General features: G+C 36.8%; 2 protein-coding genes across 2 annotated transcripts in view; one reads left to right on the plus strand and one right to left on the minus strand.

Annotated features, from left to right (window-relative positions):
* Positions 1–19971, plus strand: part of C16H7orf50 (chromosome 16 C7orf50 homolog) — a 123527-nt gene that overhangs the window by 2292 nt on the left and 101264 nt on the right. The gene's annotated exons all lie outside the window — the stretch shown is intronic.
* On the minus strand, positions 11271–16383 carry GPER1 (G protein-coupled estrogen receptor 1). The gene is made up of 3 exons (XM_036392158.2): positions 16261–16383; positions 15571–15716; positions 11271–14228 (listed from the first exon to the last, which is right to left on the minus strand). Exon 3 carries the CDS (start codon positions 13796–13798, stop codon positions 12725–12727), a length of 1074 nt encoding a protein of 357 aa, XP_036248051.1. The 5' UTR covers positions 13799–14228; positions 15571–15716; positions 16261–16383; the 3' UTR covers positions 11271–12724.

The following is a 19971-nucleotide window of genomic DNA, read 5'->3' on the forward strand; positions in this document are numbered from 1 at the left end:
TCATGACATGTGTATCTCAATGGAGCTCATATAACTAAAAATTAGTACTTATTTTGTTATTAGACTTTATTTAAGGTCATTGAAAAGAACATATTTGAAGAACACTTGCATTCGTGTCTCTGAGTATTGCACTTAGAGCTTGGGAAGCTTAGTATAAAAAAGCCACCCTATTGCAGAAGCTATTCAGAGGACTGTGCAGTTTTGAACTCAGCAGAAATGTTCCTAAGTAAGAAAAAAATGCATCTTTGTCAAAGCAAAAATAGGAAATTTTGTCTTTATAGCTTCACAAGAGAGAATGTTTCTCTTTTCGTTTATATTACAGAGTGTGGATTTGCTGTGCTCTAAATGAGGGAAAATAATTTTCCAGGACAAAACAGTGTGAAATTGAAATGTCAAAATGAGAATTTTATTGCCTGTGACAATCTATAATTTCATGTAAAGCTGGCAAACAGCCAAGGTGGGCTTCAAGCTTCTGGCTAGTGAGGCTGTTTTGGACCATCTGATGTGCAGTGTTCAGTTCTTAGAACACCCAGATGAGTTTTGAGGGCTGTGCAGGCTGTAGGACTGTGACAGAAAGAGCAAAGAGCAATGGAAAGAGGAATCCTTAATGCTGTTAGGGAGCCCCAATAAGCACAACAGTTCTTGGAATCGTAAAAGCTGATGCCAGTGGGTGGCTTGAACATGTATATAGTGAGTTTTAGGGAATGCCATAAAAGGTCTATGACAAACCACTTCTTGGCACCAGCTTCATAAACTCTAACTGTTGATGGAGGAAAGCCTGAGTTAATAGACCACTTCTTTTTTATTTTATTTTTGAAATAACTGTTGAGAATGAAAAATGTGAGGCAGATCTTAAATAATTTTACTTTAGAAGTGGTTAAAAAGTTAATTGCTTGGCAGTTTGGTGGTTACTCAGTGTAAGTACTCCCAGCTTTGTGAAATGCTTGGTTAAAGCACACTGGCATTTATGCTTTAAAGTGCTTTTGGTCATCAAATCTTGTGAGCATGGAAAGTGTAACAGAACAAGGTAAAACTGCTCTGTGTGAACAGGAAGATCAGGAGGGGCTCTGGGGCTGTGCTAAGTCAGTGAATGGTTCCAAGTAAGAAATGTGGAACAAATGTTAGGCAACTGCTGAGAAGGTTTATTCTGCACCTTTACTTCCTTTAATTTGATTTCTGTTACTTTAAAATAAGCTGGAATTTTGCTAGATCTACAGGAATTCCTGACTCATGGTGCCTGCAGTCTGATGAGCTGTGATTGGTTTTTAATGCAGTAATTGAATTAAAGGAAACTCTTCCTGGCATTCTGAAAGTAAGGATGGGAAGGCTCCAGTTTTTCCCAAGGAGTCTCATCTGTGGTAGAAAGAAGTGAGAGTTTTTAATAGGACAGAAGTTTCACTGGTTCATTAAGTCATATTCCTGTGATTTACTTTTTTTCTTTTCTTTTTTTTTTTTTAAATTCTAGTACAGCAAATTTAATCTCCAAAGTGGAAAATACAAATGTCTAATTGATTTTGTTATAGAGCTGGAGGCAGGCTAATGTGTGTTTTCAGTGACTGGATTTTGTGTACACTGATCATTCCTTCAAGAAATTTATTTCAAAAATTCTTACCAGCCTTAGACTATGGCATTTTTCCTTGGAACAGCTTGACCTTTCAGAGTAATCTTGATGTTTTATTGATTTTCATCTACTCAATTTCTTCTGTTTACACTAAATAGCAATAAGCAGTTCAAGCCCAATATGAATGTTTTTGTGAGTGATCTTAGAACCACACAGCTGTAAATAAGACATCTCTAGTGGAGCTGAATTTTAGAGTTTAAATAAGTTTAAAAACTTAATTCAGCCTTTCAGGTTTTTCTGACTGATTCTCCTAATGTTACTGTTCTATTTACCTACTTGAAACAATTGCACATATTAAACAGATTTTTTTTTAATCACTAGATATTAATTTTACATTTCTTATAATGGCATTTATAGTTTGCTAACATACTTATATGTTGAATGTTATCTTGTATGCTAACATACTTATATGTTGATGAAATGGAAATGTGCTGTTAATGAACAGTGCTAATTCCCCAGATGGGATCTAAGCAGACCTCTATCAGAGTGTTTAAGTTTTTCCTTTCAAACTGTAACATGGGTATGAAGAAAAGAGATTTAAAATGTGCCATCTAGACCGGTGGTTTGAAGCTGACTATTGGATTCTTGGGTAACAACTGCCTGATGGATCTTTTTCGGAAAAGTTGGTTTTGTTTCAGTTCTCTGAAAAAAAGAGATGCAATATTGTTTGTTAATGTGTCAGCTTGAAATAACAGAACCCTTAGAAGTGTTTCTTTGCAATTACCCCTGTTTTGCTTCTGATTGTGGATTTCTTCAGACTTATATCTGCCCCAATGGCCCAAACCTTTCTGGAGCAGCAGTCCTGCCAGGTGCAGCTCTGTAGGTAGGGAACAACTTGTGGCTGCTTTGATTCCCAGGGCTCTTTGAGTTCTGCCCAGAGTGAGTTCTTACTGTGTCAAAGGATTTGTCATTTACGGGCAGCTCTCGTTGCTGCAGTGCTGTTTGCAGAGCTGCTGGCTTTCTGCAGAACAGTAGGAAATTCTTTCAGAACAGAACATCTATTAGGCAAGATTCAAAATTCATAATCCATGGAAAACAATATTAATTTCCTGTTCCTTCCCAATTTAGTCTAGTGAATGTTGTAACTTCAAGGAAAATGAAGATGAGTAAGGGAAGATCAATCTTTATAAATCAAATCCCCTTGTTCATGGTTGAAGGGTACTTTAGGTAATGCTCATACAGCCAGTGGGTGTTTCCTTGTACTTCCTTGTTATCTCCAGCATTGCAAGTGGTTGGAGGAGGAGGAATCAACATTTTCCTCAGATAAAGGCAGGATCAGTGGGAAAGGAATTTAATTTCTGAGATTCCATACAGATACTACAAACAATGGCAAATAAACAAGTAGCTCATAATGTTTCTTTCATCAAAGTGTGCAGGTGCCCAAACAGTAAGATTTGTTTACTAAATGGAAAAAGGCAAAATTTGTAAATAAAGGGTTTTTCTGTTTGGCTTTTTGGAGGTTATCATAAAGAGCAGTATAGAATTCTTAAGCTGCAAAGCAAACCACAAAAAAATAAAGAAAGATTATTTAACATCACTGTTTGGTTGGAAAACCCTGTAAAATTATGTTTAAGCTGTAGAGACCCACATTTTGGGCATGGGCTCGGTGGAATAACTGGGTGGAATAACTACTTTGATATGATCTTTAATGCTGCTTGTAATCAGGTAACTGGGGTAGTAATTTGAATGTTTAATGAATGCAAACCAGACATTGGTGCAAACTGATCCAGCAGATACTGTAAAGCTATTATCAGACAGTGTATTTATTTGTTTGACAACCCACTAATTCATCCCAAAGCCTGTTCTTGAAATAATGAGTTGTGGATGATTTGCAAACAAACTCAGTAATCCATTATTGTTCCCTTAATTTATTTTTCTAATTAATGGGAAGCTTATCTTGTAGCCATCAAAATAACTTAGTTTATCTTTTCCCATCCTAAAAAAAATGCCATGAAGTTAACAACTTAGTGTGATGTTGCAGGATTTTTTTCTGATTACCAGGCTACCACTATTAACTGTATTTTATATACATTAAAAGTATATTTTGGAAACTGCATTGCAATTCCACTGTCCACTCTTCCTGCACTTGTTTGGTTTTGATGTACTTGCTTCATCCTCCGTTGTAAGCATTAGCATTATCTGAGGTTATTGATTTTTGTTCAAGGATTATGTAAAAATCTTTAATATTTTAATATTTAAGATTTAATTTTAATATTTAAAGAAAAAAAGGAAATAAATTCTGAAAAGTTAATTTTATTTAGCATAACATCCTAAAATAAGAATCTCATCTCATACTGGGTTTTTTGGACCAATTTTAAAGTGTCTTTAACATGCAAATAGAGTTTTGTCCATGTTATGAAGAGAAGATGACATAATCTTTCATCTTCCCCCATCCCTCCATCTCCCCCTTGCCTTGATGGAAAGATCCATCAGCAGAAAACAGTTTCCCAGAGATAAAGGGGGAATGGGAGCTGTTTCTCAAAATGGCCAAGTTAAATGTCAGGATGGATGTTATTGTGCTGGGTTTTGTCAGTCTATAATTAAAATATTGGCCCTATTTCTCTTTGCTTTGGGCTGCCTTTCAGTTGAATGTTTATTTTTGGGTTATTTGTTTGGGGTCTTTTTACTTGCACTAAGAGACGAGTTTGCTGGCCCACTGGCTCTCAGTGCCTCTCTCTCTGTATGGTGGCCTTCTGGTAGTTATAGGAAATAATTACAAAGCTCTAAATTCATGTGGCAGTTATGGCTTACTGTGTGACATCTTGCTTGGTTTATCTGCTTTCTTATCTATGCAATATTTCTCAAATTAGGAAAATTTAAAAAAAACAACTAACCACAAAACAACAAACTTTGAGGGCAGCTGGTTATGGGACTGAAACATTTGTTTCCTGCTAACACTTCTTCATCAGAATATTGATAGAGTTGCTTCAAATTATTATATTAAATTAACCATACATTTATTTATTTTAAAAAGGGGGTAAATTTAATTATGACACCCATGTAGTGTTTATAGAGAATAGTAGGCCTTCTGTAAACAGACATGTCTAAGAAGGCACAGAATTGTGTCTGAAATATGGATATGCATAGATTAGGCTGAATAATTTTACATTCCTTTGAAAATTATTTTTGTAATGGTACGAATAGATTTCCCAGGAAAGAGTATTCACAGCTGGGAAAACAGTTGCTACTTTGAAGATGGTTTTCCCAGGCGAAAGGCTCACGTCCCCAACTGTGTTTGGTATAAACAATACGTGGTGTATTTCTTACTTGTGTTTAGAGGAATTGTGCGTTCTTCATTACATATTAGCCAACAAGAGTTTCATGCTAATTCTTGGTCTTTGCCTTAATCTGTATCCATTCAAAGTTAATTCCCTACTTTTATTAATAAAGCCAGGGTATTAAATTGATGGGGAGTTTGGTGGTGAAACAGAACTGTCCCTTCTTTGCTGTTAAGAGGGGAAATTCTTCCTTCTCTGCTTGGAGCACGTACTTGCTGTTTCCTCTCAGCCCTCATTCTCTGCTTGATGGTGAGACCTTCTTTGATGGCTCTTGTTGGATTTTCAGTATAAATCCTTGCTTTCCTGCCTTAACTGCAAATTTATTAACAAAATTGAAATTCAGGACAGGATTCCCACTTGTGGGTTGAATTTGTTGAGTGTTCAGCTGTTGAAGGAGCAAAGGCAAGATCTGCTTGACTGTGTCAGCCAGCTCCAGTCCAGTGAGAACACTGTTTTCTGCCCCTTTTTCAATGATAATTTTCTTCTGGTTCTGTATTGATGACTTCTAGCTCCTCATAGAGAGAGGCATCATCAATGAAAATTGCTGGAAAAGGCCCAAATTGAATATAGAAAACTTGGCACAAATCCTACAAAATACATGTAACTTCAGTTAAAAAGAAGTCCTGTTAACATGTTTGAATTTGCAAAATGCATTCACTTGGCAAGAAATTAACTTGTAAGCTTGACAGGGTGTTTGCTGCATTCTGATACAGGATAAAGAACAGAGAAATGGGCATTCAAAGGCAGTTATTCTTGACAGGGCTTGAAACTTGGAAGTGTGTATAGCATAATGTATTAATTCAGGCCTGATTCTTGTGGGTTTGTCACTTCCTCTTTATTGCTCTTACTACTGTTTTGTTAATGTTAATTGGCTCAAAAACCTAAAATGGCACAGATTTGGATATTTAAAATATGCTTATTCTAAAAAGCAGTCCTGTTCTTGATGAAATGTTGCTGCTTGTTTAAACAGTGTGGGAGTCTGGTATAATGAATTTTATAAAATATGACTTCTTGTGTGTTGATGAAATAGATTCAAAAATTAAAAAAAACCCAATGTTTTGGTGCAGATAAAAGGGGGGATGATGGCTGCTTCTGTAGTATGAATGTGAAATGAGAAATTTTCTCATTCAAAGTGCCTTCTGTGTTTAGATGCAATATTGTGAACCACATGGAAGATCAGTGTATATTTATGTATGTTAATAAATTACAGCATAGATAAAATGGCTCTTGGGTATTAGATCAAAGCTACACAGATTAATAAATACTTGGAAAATGCTTGTCTGTTACATCCAACAAGTAATTAGAACAGAAAATTAATCTTTTGACTTTTAGAACCTGCCTGAAATATCGAGGGTACAAGCATGAAGGTATTTGACAAGGAAACCAGACTCTGTCTTTGAATGCATTTACCTATTTCTAATTGAATCCCACAGGAGTTCTGTAGGACATCAAACAGAAGATCATCAACCAGTGTTTTATTACATTTCTCAGCATTATCTTAATAATTTGCATCTGTAAAGCAGGCTATTGCAAATAGCATATACATAAGGGCAGACAGCTCTTCCTACCATCTCAGAGTTTGAAAGATGTCAAAGCTGTTCAGAGAATGTACTGAGGGCTTAGAGCTGCTTTGCTTAAAAAGGAGCAGAGTTGTTATGTAAAGAGAAGAGAAAATCTAAAGTATCTGTGGAAAATACATGCTTTTAGTTACTGTCATTCCATCCTACCTTTACACTGTGGACTGAGTCCTAAAGGAGAGTTATTAATCCTTACCCACTTGAAAAATAACTATTTGCTTACAGAACTGTTGTACTGAACTGCAATACAGAGGTCATTGAAATTGGTCATGGGCTTCTTGTGAACTTAGGAGCTCTCATGCACCTCGCTGGCTGATTCTTTTTTCAAATTACCTTTCGAATAGAAAGTTTTTCCTATTTTATTATGAAAATCCCATGTTCTGTGGTTTTCAAGCTTTTACTTCAAAGACATCTTTTAATAAACTTGTGAAGTAGGGGTTTTTTAAATTGTAAAATTTACCATACTTTGCTTAAACTATGGTTGTCTTCTTTACATTTGTCTAGATTAAGTCATGATCTAGTTTGAGCTTAGAGTAGGAGCAGCCAACTGTCATGATCTGATAGGTTTTGGAATAAAATCTCTGGCCAAGGTCCAGAAAGTCTCACGCAGTGAGAGTCAAGAAGAGCACAAATCAGCAGGGTCAGTTTTCCATGGGTCCTCATGCACTCCTTGTTTTGGGCTGAGGATGCTCACTGGATGTTTGGGTTCTGTGTCAGTTCCAGCAGCACCTCTGCCAGCAAGCCTGGGCTTCTGATCCCACAACACCCCAACAGTGTCACCCATCAGCAGGCAGCTTTAATTAGCATAAGAAAATAGCATGTCGTGTTTCTCACTCCACTGGAGAATGAGCTTGTAATATCAGAAGTAATTATTCTGGCTTTGGAAGCCAAGCTAGTTTATAAATTAAGTTCCCTCACACATCACTGTCTGTATCTTCTTCCCACCTTGATACTCAGTTGTCAGGTGGATATTTGGAATGGTATCAGTTGTTTAAGTGAGCTGTTTCCTTGGTTTGCTTCTCAGTTTGCTGTGTGCTCTTTACTCTGGAACACAAGAGTTAAAAGGTTTCTGTAGTCAGGTACGGGCTATTTCTCTTTTGTAGCTCTGAATGGAGAGAGAATGAAAGGAAGAAAATCTTATTTGCCATTATATTACTGTTTCTATTGAGGGAATGCCTGGGAAAGGAAATATTTCTGCTGCTGAGGCAGAAAACAAATCTATCTCCAGCACTATTAGGCAATTCTGCCCCCGAGTTCTTTCTGTAAAAATCACCTTAACTCCAATTCTAAGGATAATTTAACAATATCCTAATAATTTTCCTGTTTCTCTACTATGTCTTTTTTTCTCCCCGTGGTTTTTTTAAAGTCCTTCCAGAAAACACAGTGAATGCAATTTGAAAAGGTCTTAAACCTCTTGAGTGATTTTGCTTGCAGGTCAAGTGAACTGGGACTTGTAAGCAAAGCTGCTGCTTTGGAAAGGCTCACCCTGCTGCATTAAATATTTATTTTGAGAAGATAGGGTTTTACTTTTTGGTAGTGAACAGCTCAGTAGTTTAATTTAGAACTTTGAAATGTCTTGTGTATACCTGTAGCAGAATGTTTAAACAATGTGAGAAAACAGGTTGGAAACTTGAAAATGGTTTTTATTGTGGGGGTTGAACAGTTTCAAAAGCCATCCTAAATCACAGGTGACTGTGTGAGACTCAGACAATCGTCTTTATATTTTGTAATGGCATTTAGTGGACTTCTGTAAAAGAAATGAAGTAGCATGTAAGAAAGGGAGTTGAAAGTAGAGCTGATCCTGCCCAGTCTGCAGAGGGCATTGCTCCTGTGTTGGCACCTTGGGTGGCTCAATATGCAGCTGTTTTTTCTTAGCTCCTGCCTGTGCCATGCTGCTGTGTGATGGAAGTCAAAAAGGAAGCCCAAACCCAAGGGTTAAAAGTTTATTGTAATAAAAGTCACTGTGGAATAAATAGTTTGGACAATACTGTTGAAGAAAGGACACCTAAATTATAAATATGACTGGAGGGTGTTCAGATTTTCATATCTGGTGTCTCTGAAACACAGCACAGGGCGTGTACCACAACCTCCCTGACAGCAGAGCTTAAGGGTATAGGGGAAAGGTGTTCTGTGTGCATGTTTTAAAAATGACTTGTTCCCCATCACATGTTGTTCCTGTTTTACCATAAAAAAGAACAAATAAACAATTAATTTGACCCCATGCTCTTCTGTGATGAAAACTTTCAATGTTTGTCTGATGGTCTGAATGGGTAAGGTAAGACTTAGGGTGGAAGGGAGGGATAGACACTGTCCCTTAAATTCAAATCAAGCCTTATCTTTGTTGTTTTCAACCAAAATCAAATTAATTCATTGCTTCACCTTCATAAGTAGCTATTAAAATTCAAACATATTTCTTCATACACTCACTTGTTTTTAGTTATGCCGAAACAAGTTCCAATGGAATTAATGATAATCAGGGTTGAACTTGACATGCTTTTACTTACGGTAAACCACTCTTTAACACATTTTTTATGTGACAATCCTAACCATTTAAAATTGTCCAGACAGCCTTTTCCCTTTTGCAGTCTTAATAAACAGCTGAGAGAATACAGCAAAATCCTTACACGGGAAAAAATTCAGTTATACTCTAACACAACTTGATGGCTGGAAAAAAGATTAGAGCCTGCACTGTACAGGCAGTGAATTTTGTTTGAAACACAGATACTTAGTCTGAAATTTTACAGGCATTTTCTTGTAAAACTTTGTGCTCAATTTCTTTTCAAGTTTTTGAAGGGAGAGGTGACTTTTGTTGCATCTTGCCCATCTTATGTCAAAGCCTTGCACAGAATCTGGGATCGCCTGACTCATTGATTCAAATTCTCTGTCACATGCCCTCCCATGCTGTAATGCTCTTCATAAGTGAATCAAGCTTTATCTTTAGACTGACAGACTTTGCATTTTTGAGAGGTGGATGTTGTGTCTGCACAGTTGGTATTTAGTGTATCTCCCAAAACTGTCAAAAGAATGCAAAGTTACAGCATCTCCTTAACATGTTAAAGAGGTCTCACATAATTCTTTTTCTCATATCTTTTTACACAGCTAAGGAAAGCTTTCAGTTGCATCAGGTCCAGACTGGTGCTAGCTTGTGCTGTTTGCATTTATTTTGTTTCTAGATATTAAGTTATACTCTGTGCATTCAAGGCAGTCTTGTGCTAAAGTACTATTTTCAAAAGCAGTTAATGGTTTCAGGGATTTTTTGATTATTCCCTCTCTCCTCTTTTCTGTGAGCTTTTCCTAAAACTAGACTTTTCATGTCTGGAAACTTTATATTGAGTAGTGCAGCAAAGATTGTAAACAACTGTGATAAACAGGTTTTTAAATCTCATAGTTGTCATCAGTCCAGTCTTTTAGAAAGGCATATGGAATGTTTTCCTTCAACTCAGCAATGAAACAATTTGTGAGAGACCAGAGATAAAAAAGTGAAGGAGTTGTATAACAATTCTTGCTCCTATTCCCTTTTTCCTCTACACTCTAGAAGAGGTTTTATTTACTGGTGATTATGTTCTTTGAAATTAAAAAAAAATGGCACATCAAGCTGAGATCCTTTTGGTGCATGGATAAGCCATAGTCACGAGTTATTGCAAGATGCTGGTTTGCAGAAAGCATGTTGTGTACATAAACACATGGAAGTTGTATGACATTTCTGTAAATATTACTTTGTACAGAGTTACTGTTGAAAAAAAAAAGCTTTGGGAATAAGTGTGCAGTTTTTTCAGCTGGGAGAGTGCTTTGCATTTAAAGAAGTATGTTTAAATTTAGTAATTTCAGGCACAGTTCATAAGCCTGTCCCAAAATATCAGCAGTAGGGAACCCATCAGGTACTTTAGGTTTGTAATTTAGTTTTAAACATGCAACAGGTTGTTTCAGGTTGAGTAAATATTATTTTCTTAATGCTATAGTAATCTGGTCTTTCCTAGATTTCACTGTAAATTACTGAATAAGATCACTTAGAAACAAACTGCTTTAGAAGATGCATGAGCAGGCATTTGCTATTGCTGTTTGTTTATTATTATGAGCTTCTGCACAAAGACTTTCTTGATTTGTGTTCTGCAGGGGTAGCAGAAAGGCTTGTACCATAGACTTGTATTGGAAGGAGGCAGAAGGGGAAAGGATCTTATTCCTAAAAAAACAAAATAAGCAACAACTACGATTGGGAAAGTGTATTCCTGCAACCCCAAAGTTCTTTATTCATGGCAAGTGTCGGGGTTGCACAAACCTAATAAATCTGTAAGTTCAAGATGTGTCTGTCTTCTCAGAATTGCATTGCCAAAACAATTATCTCTTCCTTCAGCTGGGTGTTGTCTGAAATAGCCATCTTTAATGGTGTGGTTAATGTCTATTGGCAGTCCATAGGACCTGAGTAATTGTGGCTAAAAGTACTGAGGGAGAAGGGCTGTGTGTCGTGCAGCACAGTGGTGGGAGATGACTTAACTGTATTTTAGCAACTTGTTCTACGCTTGCATCTTTCCTGAGAGATCTGCTTGGTGTTGTGCAGAGAGGGTGGAACTAAACACTTTTTTCGTTAGACTGTGATTAGCAATCACTTGCAAATAATCTGCAGTTGCCTCAGACTCCACAGTGCTGTTCCTGTTGGAGCTGCAGGAATATCCAGCTATCTATTTCAAATTCAACCATCATCATCTTGTGGCCTTTCTGTTTATAGGTCAAGTCTTTTGTGGCCAAAACTTCCACTGAGAAGCTCAAGATATTTCATGAGAAATATGAGTGGAATCATCATTTTCACTGTTTTCTTTATTGCTTTAGTAGCTTTAGTCATTGTTTTAAAGGTCTACATTTAAAAATCCTTTAAAATCTGTTATTGTGGTAATTAATTAATATATGACATTTGAAAATAGGACAGAACATCTTATTCTGCTGAGTTCTGGTGCTTCAGTCAATAAGCACAGAAGTGAAATGAGTTTGTTCACTTGAGAGATGCAGCAAGTGATATTTTAATGATCTTGCACACTAATCTCTAGGAACTTTATAGCTTCTTCTGAACAAGTCCAGGAGTAACCTGTGCTAAACATCAATCAGATTTACAACCCAATTATTTGCTAGAAGGAAAGAAACACTACTGTTTTCCAGTAAGTGGTGCTATCATTTGTTTGCTTAGTATAATTAATCTTTACATGATCAAAGCATCTAAAATGCATCTTACAGTCTCAAAAGGCTGGGGCTTTCTGGAGGTGGGATGGGTGTGCATGAAGTTCAGATCTGATAATCCCACTCCATTACATTTGGTCTTCCTTCCTAAAATTGGAGGTTTCTGTCACTTTCATAAGCAATATCTACTCAATATCTACAATGTCTTTTGCAGAAAGTGACACTTCCTTAAAAATCAGCATTTTGTTGTGGAATGTGAAGAGACTTTGTGCAATGTGCACTCAAATCTGAAGGCAGGTGTGAATAATGTTGGTGCACTGGCATTTTTGACAAAAATGCCAATTATGTTTGTTCTGAGAGAGATCATCAGGGTCAATCCTTAAAAGAGAATGAAGCACTACGTTTTGCTTCTGTGAAGGTCTTTGAGATGAGCACTATAGTTACAGATGATTTTGGTTTTGATCAAGTACTGATGTAAACAGTAGATTACATTTAGGAGACAAAAACTCATCACTGTGCTTGATTATATTAAGATCAAAAACTTAATCATGGAAGACATGCTAGAATACAGTGACGATAGTACCAAGTAGTTCTTGTAAGCAAAGTCATTCATCTTAACATGTTTGGGTGAAAAAAAATCAATGTTTTCTGCATCTCCACATCAATATGTTGTAATGATTTTTCCTCACTGTTATGGCAGCTTCATTATTTCAGTGGAAGTACCTTATATACACCAGCAAAGTATCATCTCTGATAATCAGATTACATCTAGAGTCTTCCTAGGTTGATAAAATTTTCTCTTATATCGTCATTCATATATGTATAATGCAAAATAAAGCTTCTTCAGTGCTCAGCTTTTAATAATCCTGTTCATAATTAAATATAAATCTGACTAAAACATATTCTTCTACATTAAAGTCTTGTCATAAAAACATTTTGAATATAAACCTTCAATACTCAATAGAGCGATACAATATATATATACACACACACACATATGCACTTTTTTTCTGTTAGTAGCAAGCATTTTGTTCACTATTTGCACAACTTCACAGTCATATGTTCTACACAATGATACTAAATCAGACTTCTGATTGCTCATTACTGTCAGGAATGACAGACGTTAAGGCAGCCTGACAGAAGCGATGCAATGTTGACATTTTTGTTTTCTGTTCAATGTACAGTCGCAGTTTGTCTCTGAAGGTTTCCCCCAGAAAGCTGTAAATTAAGGGGTTCAAGCAGCTATTAGAAAAAGCTGCTAGGTTCACAATATGTCCTGTTAAAGGATAATCATGCCTGAAGGATGGGCTGTTTGAAGAGACGGGCTCGCTTTTCCTCTGGAGAAGTTGGACGCTAATGAAGACGTTTTCAGGGAGCCAGCAGATAAAGAAAACCAGGACAACAACAAAAATCATGCGCAAAGCCTTCTGTCGCCGCAGCCGGAGACTCCTGTGCTTGTGTGCTTTTATAAGGACTCGAACAATTAATGAGTAACAAAGACCGATGATCACAAAGGGGATAATAAACCCCAGGGTTATCTCTAGCCACTGGATTTCTTTTACATCTGCAAAACAGAAATAGACCTCTCCAGTGTGCTGTAAGTGCACGGCTGTAAATGGGACTAGAGCTGCCGAAATGGATGCCATCCATATGAGCCCACAGCTCAGTCTAGCGTGCTGCATAGTGCGAAATAAGTTGGACCTCATTACTTTGGCCAGGGCTAGGTATCTGTCAAAACTCATCCATGTCAGAAAGAAAATGCTGCTATACATGTTGATCTGAAGGAACAAAGACATAAAGGTACAGATGATGGTGATATCGTAATATTTCTCGTCAAGATTAAACACCTCAATGAGAGAATCGGCCACTAGAATGAGATCAGCCACTGCCAGGTTTATGAAGTAAAGGTCTGGGATTGTCATTTTTTCCCGAAAGCTAATGTTGACAACCAGTATCAGAATGTTTCCCACAAAACCAATAGGAAAAAGGAATATTGTGTAAAGGCATGATAAGAAAAGGCCAATAACATATTGTTGGTGTTCTGATTTATCGGCTAATCTAGAGGATATGCTTTCGTTACACAAATGGGATCCATTCAGGTTAAAAGTTGTGCTGTTACATATAACAGGTGATACTGAGGCAGAATAAGTTTCCATGGTTAGAATATCTGCAGAAAAGATATTAGTACTCAAAGTTTGATGGCAATACCAAAAAAATCAGATTTTTGGTTGGTTTCAACTGAATTCTTAGTAAGCATTTTTGGTTGGAATTGAAAAAGATACAGACTTTTGTATAGGAAATGAAAATACTTTAAAAGTCAGATTAATTAGACTTAAAACTGACTGAAATGTAATACTACAGATAGTGAATGTCTTAATTTGTTTTACAGGATGCTATATACATTTTAAATAAGAGAATTTGCAGTTCCTGTATGCCTTAAGATCATGTAGGAATCTTTTTACCATGGTGGTACTGGGTCTCTTTAATAAAAGCTTTTCAGCAGCAATGTTTCTTCATGCAAGTTGGAAGGCAGTGGAATTCTAGCTCCATTTGTTTTCTTTTAATAATCAATGAACATCCTTGGACCTGCAATTTGCAAATGGAAAACGATTAATCTCATATTCCAGCACTGTTCCATGTGCCATTAGCTTCTGCTAACTTAAATCACAGCCGAGGTTGTGGAAAACATCATGTTCTACTATAAATGCAAAGGTTCACTTAAAAGAATTTAAATTTGTTCTAGATCAAAATACCATCATGAGGGCAAGTCTGTTAAAATTGTGTGTGCCCGTCAGGGTTTCAGTATTAAAAAATGAAGAAATACAGAGAAATCAAATGAGTGACTTTAACCTAATATAGGAAAACTGTATTTTTAAATATAGATACATAGATATTTATTTTGTCAGCTTGTAAGGGTAATAAATAGCAGAGTCTGTGGCTGAGAAGGCAACAGAGATGAAAAGCAGTTGGTTCCTGCTGCTTTCAGTGGGAGGGAAAGGCAAATTTTAGAAATGAAGGTAATACAAGCAGCATATTGATATACACCAACATTATTATACTCAGTTTGTCTTCTGTTGTGATTTATTAAGTTTCACTGACTTCCGTGTAGTAATGGAAAATAACCAGTTATCAGATTTGTTTACTTCTAAATGTTGAATGTTATGCACTTGAAGCATCGCTAGAAGTTTATTTAAAAAAAGAAAGAGCCAAGCAAAAAACACCCCAAACAAATAAAACAGCAAGGAAATTACAAACCAGGTTATTTTGTGCTAAGTTTTAAATATTTTAAATTGCTTCAATCTGCATCTTACTGTCAAACCATTGATTTTTATTTACATGAAAATATATTTTTAAAATTGTTTGCTAGTAAAATTCATGCACATTTCCACATTTTGATGACTTAAATCCTGCCAGGGTGCAATCTGGGGGAGGAAAGAGCAGATCACTGGCGGAGTAGGAGGGTTAGAATAGTTTTAGTCAGAAATACAGCTCTGCGTTTGCTTCAATGTATTCAAGTAATTAGAAATAGCTACAGATACTTAAATAAAGATACAGGATCCAGAACTTCGATTTTTAATTAAACAGGTATTAAGTTCCCAGTACCTGTTGCTGTGTTTTGAACCATTTTAATAGTATAAATCTTCATGCTAAAATATCCATATGAAATTACGCTCATGACAAGGTTCAGTGTTTGTTTCAAGCAGCTATGAAGTCAGACATTAACTGTTGTCTTTATGTAACAGCCTTTTATTTGTGAACAAGGCGGTAAAACAGATTTAAATACAATAAATGATAAGTTAACAGCCTGAGCAATTGATTTTAAAAGGTCCGTAGGTGGTCAGATTTTAATTACATCTGAAAGGCTGCCAAAAGCCAAGCAATTAAAAGCATTACAGGTAACTATGTACTGTGAAACACTTTATTTTACCTCAATTCCATTTCTCCCGAGCTGGTTTTCCTGCAGACAGCAGCAGGCTGCTCCTTGCTGGGTGCACACGTAATGGATGTGCCAACTTCCACTGTCCTCTCGGTAAAAACTTGCTTTTAGGTGTGCAGAGCTGCAGTGGGTGCCACCTGTTGATGATTCAGCAGTAAAAACAAAAATCATATAAAAGTCTTACTCTGCTTTAAAACTTATTAAATAGAGAGTTTACAAGAGCAAAATGCAGATCTTGCTGCATGTCCTTGGCAATAAAACAAGCTTTATAGATTCCCAGGGTTGTTCTAATTTGTGTGCAGTTGAAGTGCTGCTGAAGAGCCTTATAAGGCTAGAATTAACCCTGTTTCTGCTGGTTTCGTTTCTACTAGAACTACTCAAACATCTTTCTCTTGTATTTGTCAGTTTTATTTTGCCTAATTGCACTCTCCTTTCTGCCTCTGGTGTTTTTTTAAGTTTTATAGTCCGTTCAAATCTAGAGCTCAGCTGAACAATAATTAAGAGATTTATTTGCAGATTGCAATGAAGCATATTTTACATAGATATAAAGCAATTATTTCTGTTATTTGTGCTGTTTTTAAAAGCCTCTGGGCAGTCTAAAGGGAAATATTGGATTGAAGGCATCAAGCATCTGAGAAGGGTCATTTGCTAAATGGAGAAGATAAATTTCAGTTTTCCTACCTTCAAGTCGATCCCATTTTGCCTGTTTGTATTTAAATTTTCAGGTATATGTTGTCATTCTCTTATTTCTTAGAATTGCTCAGCTCAAAATCACATGGAGGCAATAAGCTTACCCTACAGAGAATGAGGAGCCTCAGTTTTGCATTAAACACCAGTGCTGCAGGTGGAGTTTTGCATTTCATCTGCAGGGGGTAAAAAAACCTACTTGACGTTTCAAGTAACACCACCTACTGGTGGCCAGAATTCTTAGAATGGGAAGAAAGTCAAAGCTCTCTCATAAAAGAGCAATATTTTATTTGTGGCAGTTGTTTTTTGTGGTTATGTTGATCTGACACCTGAACGTTCAGTGCCCTGCAGCATTCTGCTGCTGCTGGAATGAGGTGAATGGGATCTCAGCATTTAGGACTTCAGGAAGACAGTGTGACAGTTTCAGAAGTGTGGAGTAAGCAATTAACATGTCATTATAATGGTGGATGTATGACACTGATTACAGTGGTCAAATATCTTTAGGTTACAAAGGACCTCTCTGTAGAAAAGTGAAGCAGAGATTCTTTACGTGAGTGGTTTTGGGAGCAGAAGCCCTCTGCCTTCATTGAGGCAAATACATTATTTGCTGGTTTTTCTGCAACACACTGTGCCTAGGAATAGAGGATTTTGGCAGTGCTATTAAAACATTTTTTAAAGATGTTCTTGCATGATGGCTCTTGGTAAATAGTTTTGGAATCAGTTATTATTTAAATCAAAAGAATGTTTGCGCAGATTGGTGCTGGTAAAATTATTTTGAACAGAAGATTTCCATTGTGTGTGGAATGGAGTGCTTTAATACAGGGTGATGAGGACAGAGCCTAAAGTGTTTTGCTTTGAGATGTGTACAAATGTGATTGCATTGTAGGACTAGAATATTGTAAATGTTGGAAAAATCTTGTGATACCAGCTTTGAAGGTCTTAATTTTTTGCTGTCATGAAAGAACAGGATTAAAAAGAGTCTTTATTGTTGATTGTTGATCATGTGGTTCTGCTGTACTTAGTTCTGTCCTTCAGAGCTTCCACTGATCTTGCAAGGGCCTGAAGGATTTTTTAAATTTCTTCATGTGTAACGTTCACTTCTGGGTGTCCGTTGTTTGTTATTATGGGGGCCTGGATTTGATAATCAGCTGGTCTGTCTGTCCTTGCTTGTCTAGCTGTGAATATCAGCTAGATAAAATGTATAATTCTGAATGATAATTTTCTTTTTTGAATTCATGGTAAGAAATTTGTCACTTTGCTGTACTTCCAGAGCTGTGAGGAAATTCTCTTTCAAACGACCTATGAAGTAGCTGTTTTCTGTGCTGTGAAGAACTGTGAAGCATGAGAGGTCATATTTAGTATGATAGTAATTTTGTATATTATTATATTGTAATTAATGGGTTCTGTATTTCTCTAAATACTTTGTGAGATGATTGTGCGAATCCTCTGAATCCTGTTTCCTAAAAGAGATCCCAGCATTTTCAGACCCTTGTTTATGCAGTCAAATTATTGTTACTGATTAATCTATCTTAAGATCACTGTTTGTAATTTCCATATTCCATAAAATACTTCAAAGTATAGCAGCTGCTGAACATTGTACTTTTCCTCTTTCCCTGAAAGTATTCCCCAGGACTTTACAGTAACTGCCTTAATCATCCGTGGTCACAGTTGTGACAGTGTTGAGTCTTAAAGCTCCACCTGTTTTACCTTCCTGTGATGTTGCTGAGAAAATCTGTGAAAGCAACTGATGCAGTAGCATTTGTATAATGTCAAAACTCAGTAATCCAGCCTTTAAAATTTTCCTGGTTTGTTTTTAGATAGCAGTCAATGTGTAAAGCTCTGTAAATATCTCAGTAAACATGTCTAACACCAGAGAGTCTTTCAGAAGCACTGGTGCAGTTGTGATGTACTTCAGTGCACCAAGAGGCTTAATCTGGGGTATAATAGAAGTTATTCTGTGTAATTTAGCAGACTTCAACATATGTGCCTGTTACTGTGCTGCTAAAGGTGGCAGCTGAGGAGAAAGAAAGTGGGAGGTGTGAGTAGGGGAGACAGCAGCATTGAGATGCATCCCAGCTCTTGTGCCAGCGCTCTGTGGCAGCCTCTCCAGCTGGATAAACCCTGTAAGATGCAAGAGACTCTTGGATTCTGTCAGAAGTGTGGAAGTGTTTTGGGTATGAAGCTGTTGAGTTCTGGAGAAATTAGATCAGGGCAAGGGTATAGAAAGCTGAAGAGTAAGGCACTGTATTGCATGGAAGGGGAAGGAAGCAGAAATTAAAATTGTATTGGAATGCTTGCACTGTAATAAAACCATTTCAAAAGAAATAAAATTTGTGATTCTCCAGAAGAGAATCTCTTCTGGAACTATCTCTAGAGGAAATACAGGTGCTGTGGTACTGTTCCTGAGATTTTCCAGGTAGACTGATGTCCAAGTCCTCTCTCACCTTTTTCAACCTCTGAATGAAATCAGCATCCATTACCCTGTTCTAGAGCACCCTCATACTTATCCTGTCCAGCCTCAGTAGCAAATAATCTTTCTTGCAAATAATCAAACTTAGTTTGAGCTGGAATTAATTGTTTCTGTGCCTTCAGAAAAGCTTGGATGGAGTGTATTTTGTGTATTTAGGCTTTCCAGTTGCCAGTAATTCTGAGAATGCATTTTTCTTACTAAAAATAATTTTTAAAAGTTCAGCCTTTTCCTTTTGCGGGGACTACACCCATTCAAACCCATTCAAACTATTCTGGTAAAGCCTTTTTATTTTTCTTAAAGCATATATTGCAAAACTCTTAAGGGATAATCTAAAAATTCCACTAAATGGGGCCACAAAATACTGTCTAGTGAAAGATCACAGAATTCTAGAATAGTTTGGGTTGGAAAGGATCTTAAAGATCATCTAGATCCAAGCCCTCTGCCATGAGCAGGGACATCTTCCATTAAACCAGAGTGCTCAAAGCCCCAGCATAGGACTTCAGGCTCTATTCAAATGCTATTTTAAAAGATTTTTGCAAAACATCAATGATTTTTATTTTAGAAGCTGAGTGTGGCAGTCCTTTGCCGGACGCTTTGTACCATGGAAGTGAAATGCATTCTTTCATTCTATCCATTAGTGAATTTATCTGTTGTGCAACATATGGTGGACACATTATACAGAATACTTTGGCTGAATTGCTTGAGTTTTCTGCAGCTACCTCAAAATCAAGATAAAGAATACTGAAGCCCTTTCAGTGTCTGTTAGTTTAATATTAGAATGTAACTAAGGGCAGGCTTAGAAATACGTGTAGGGATGCAGCAGCTCGAGTTGTTATTCAAGTGTGCACGTTCAGTCTCTAGCTCAAATGTCGTTTGCAATGGGATCAGATCAAGTTTGAGCCAGCTGGTTCAGTAATGATGAGTCCTGAGTTCTTTTCCAAAACATGTTACCAGCTCAGAAATTCAAGATTTAATTTCAGCAGCCTGATAATTTCTCTTTGTCTACTGAACAGTGTTTTTTTCAAATTAAGACCAAAGTCATGGAAAGATACAAATATTACCAAGACAGAAGTAAAATATTCTCCTTTGAACTTTCCAGTAGATCCCTTCAGTTAATTTTGACAGCCTGCCTATAAAAATATATGCTGTGTTTCTTCTGGAACATACTGTTCACAACTGGGTGAAGCCTGGGAGAAGTGAGGGTTCAACCGAGCTGCTGCTTGCATAAGAGAAAA

The sequence above is a fragment of the Molothrus ater genome, chromosome 16, assembly GCF_012460135.2.
Source record: "Molothrus ater isolate BHLD 08-10-18 breed brown headed cowbird chromosome 16, BPBGC_Mater_1.1, whole genome shotgun sequence".
Lineage (NCBI taxonomy): Eukaryota > Metazoa > Chordata > Aves > Passeriformes > Icteridae > Molothrus > Molothrus ater.

Excerpts from the sequence above, each read along its gene's own strand:
- GPER1 (XM_036392158.2), bottom strand. The coding sequence starts at position 13,798 with ATGGAAACTTATTCTGCCTCAGTATCACCTGTTATATGTAACAGCACA.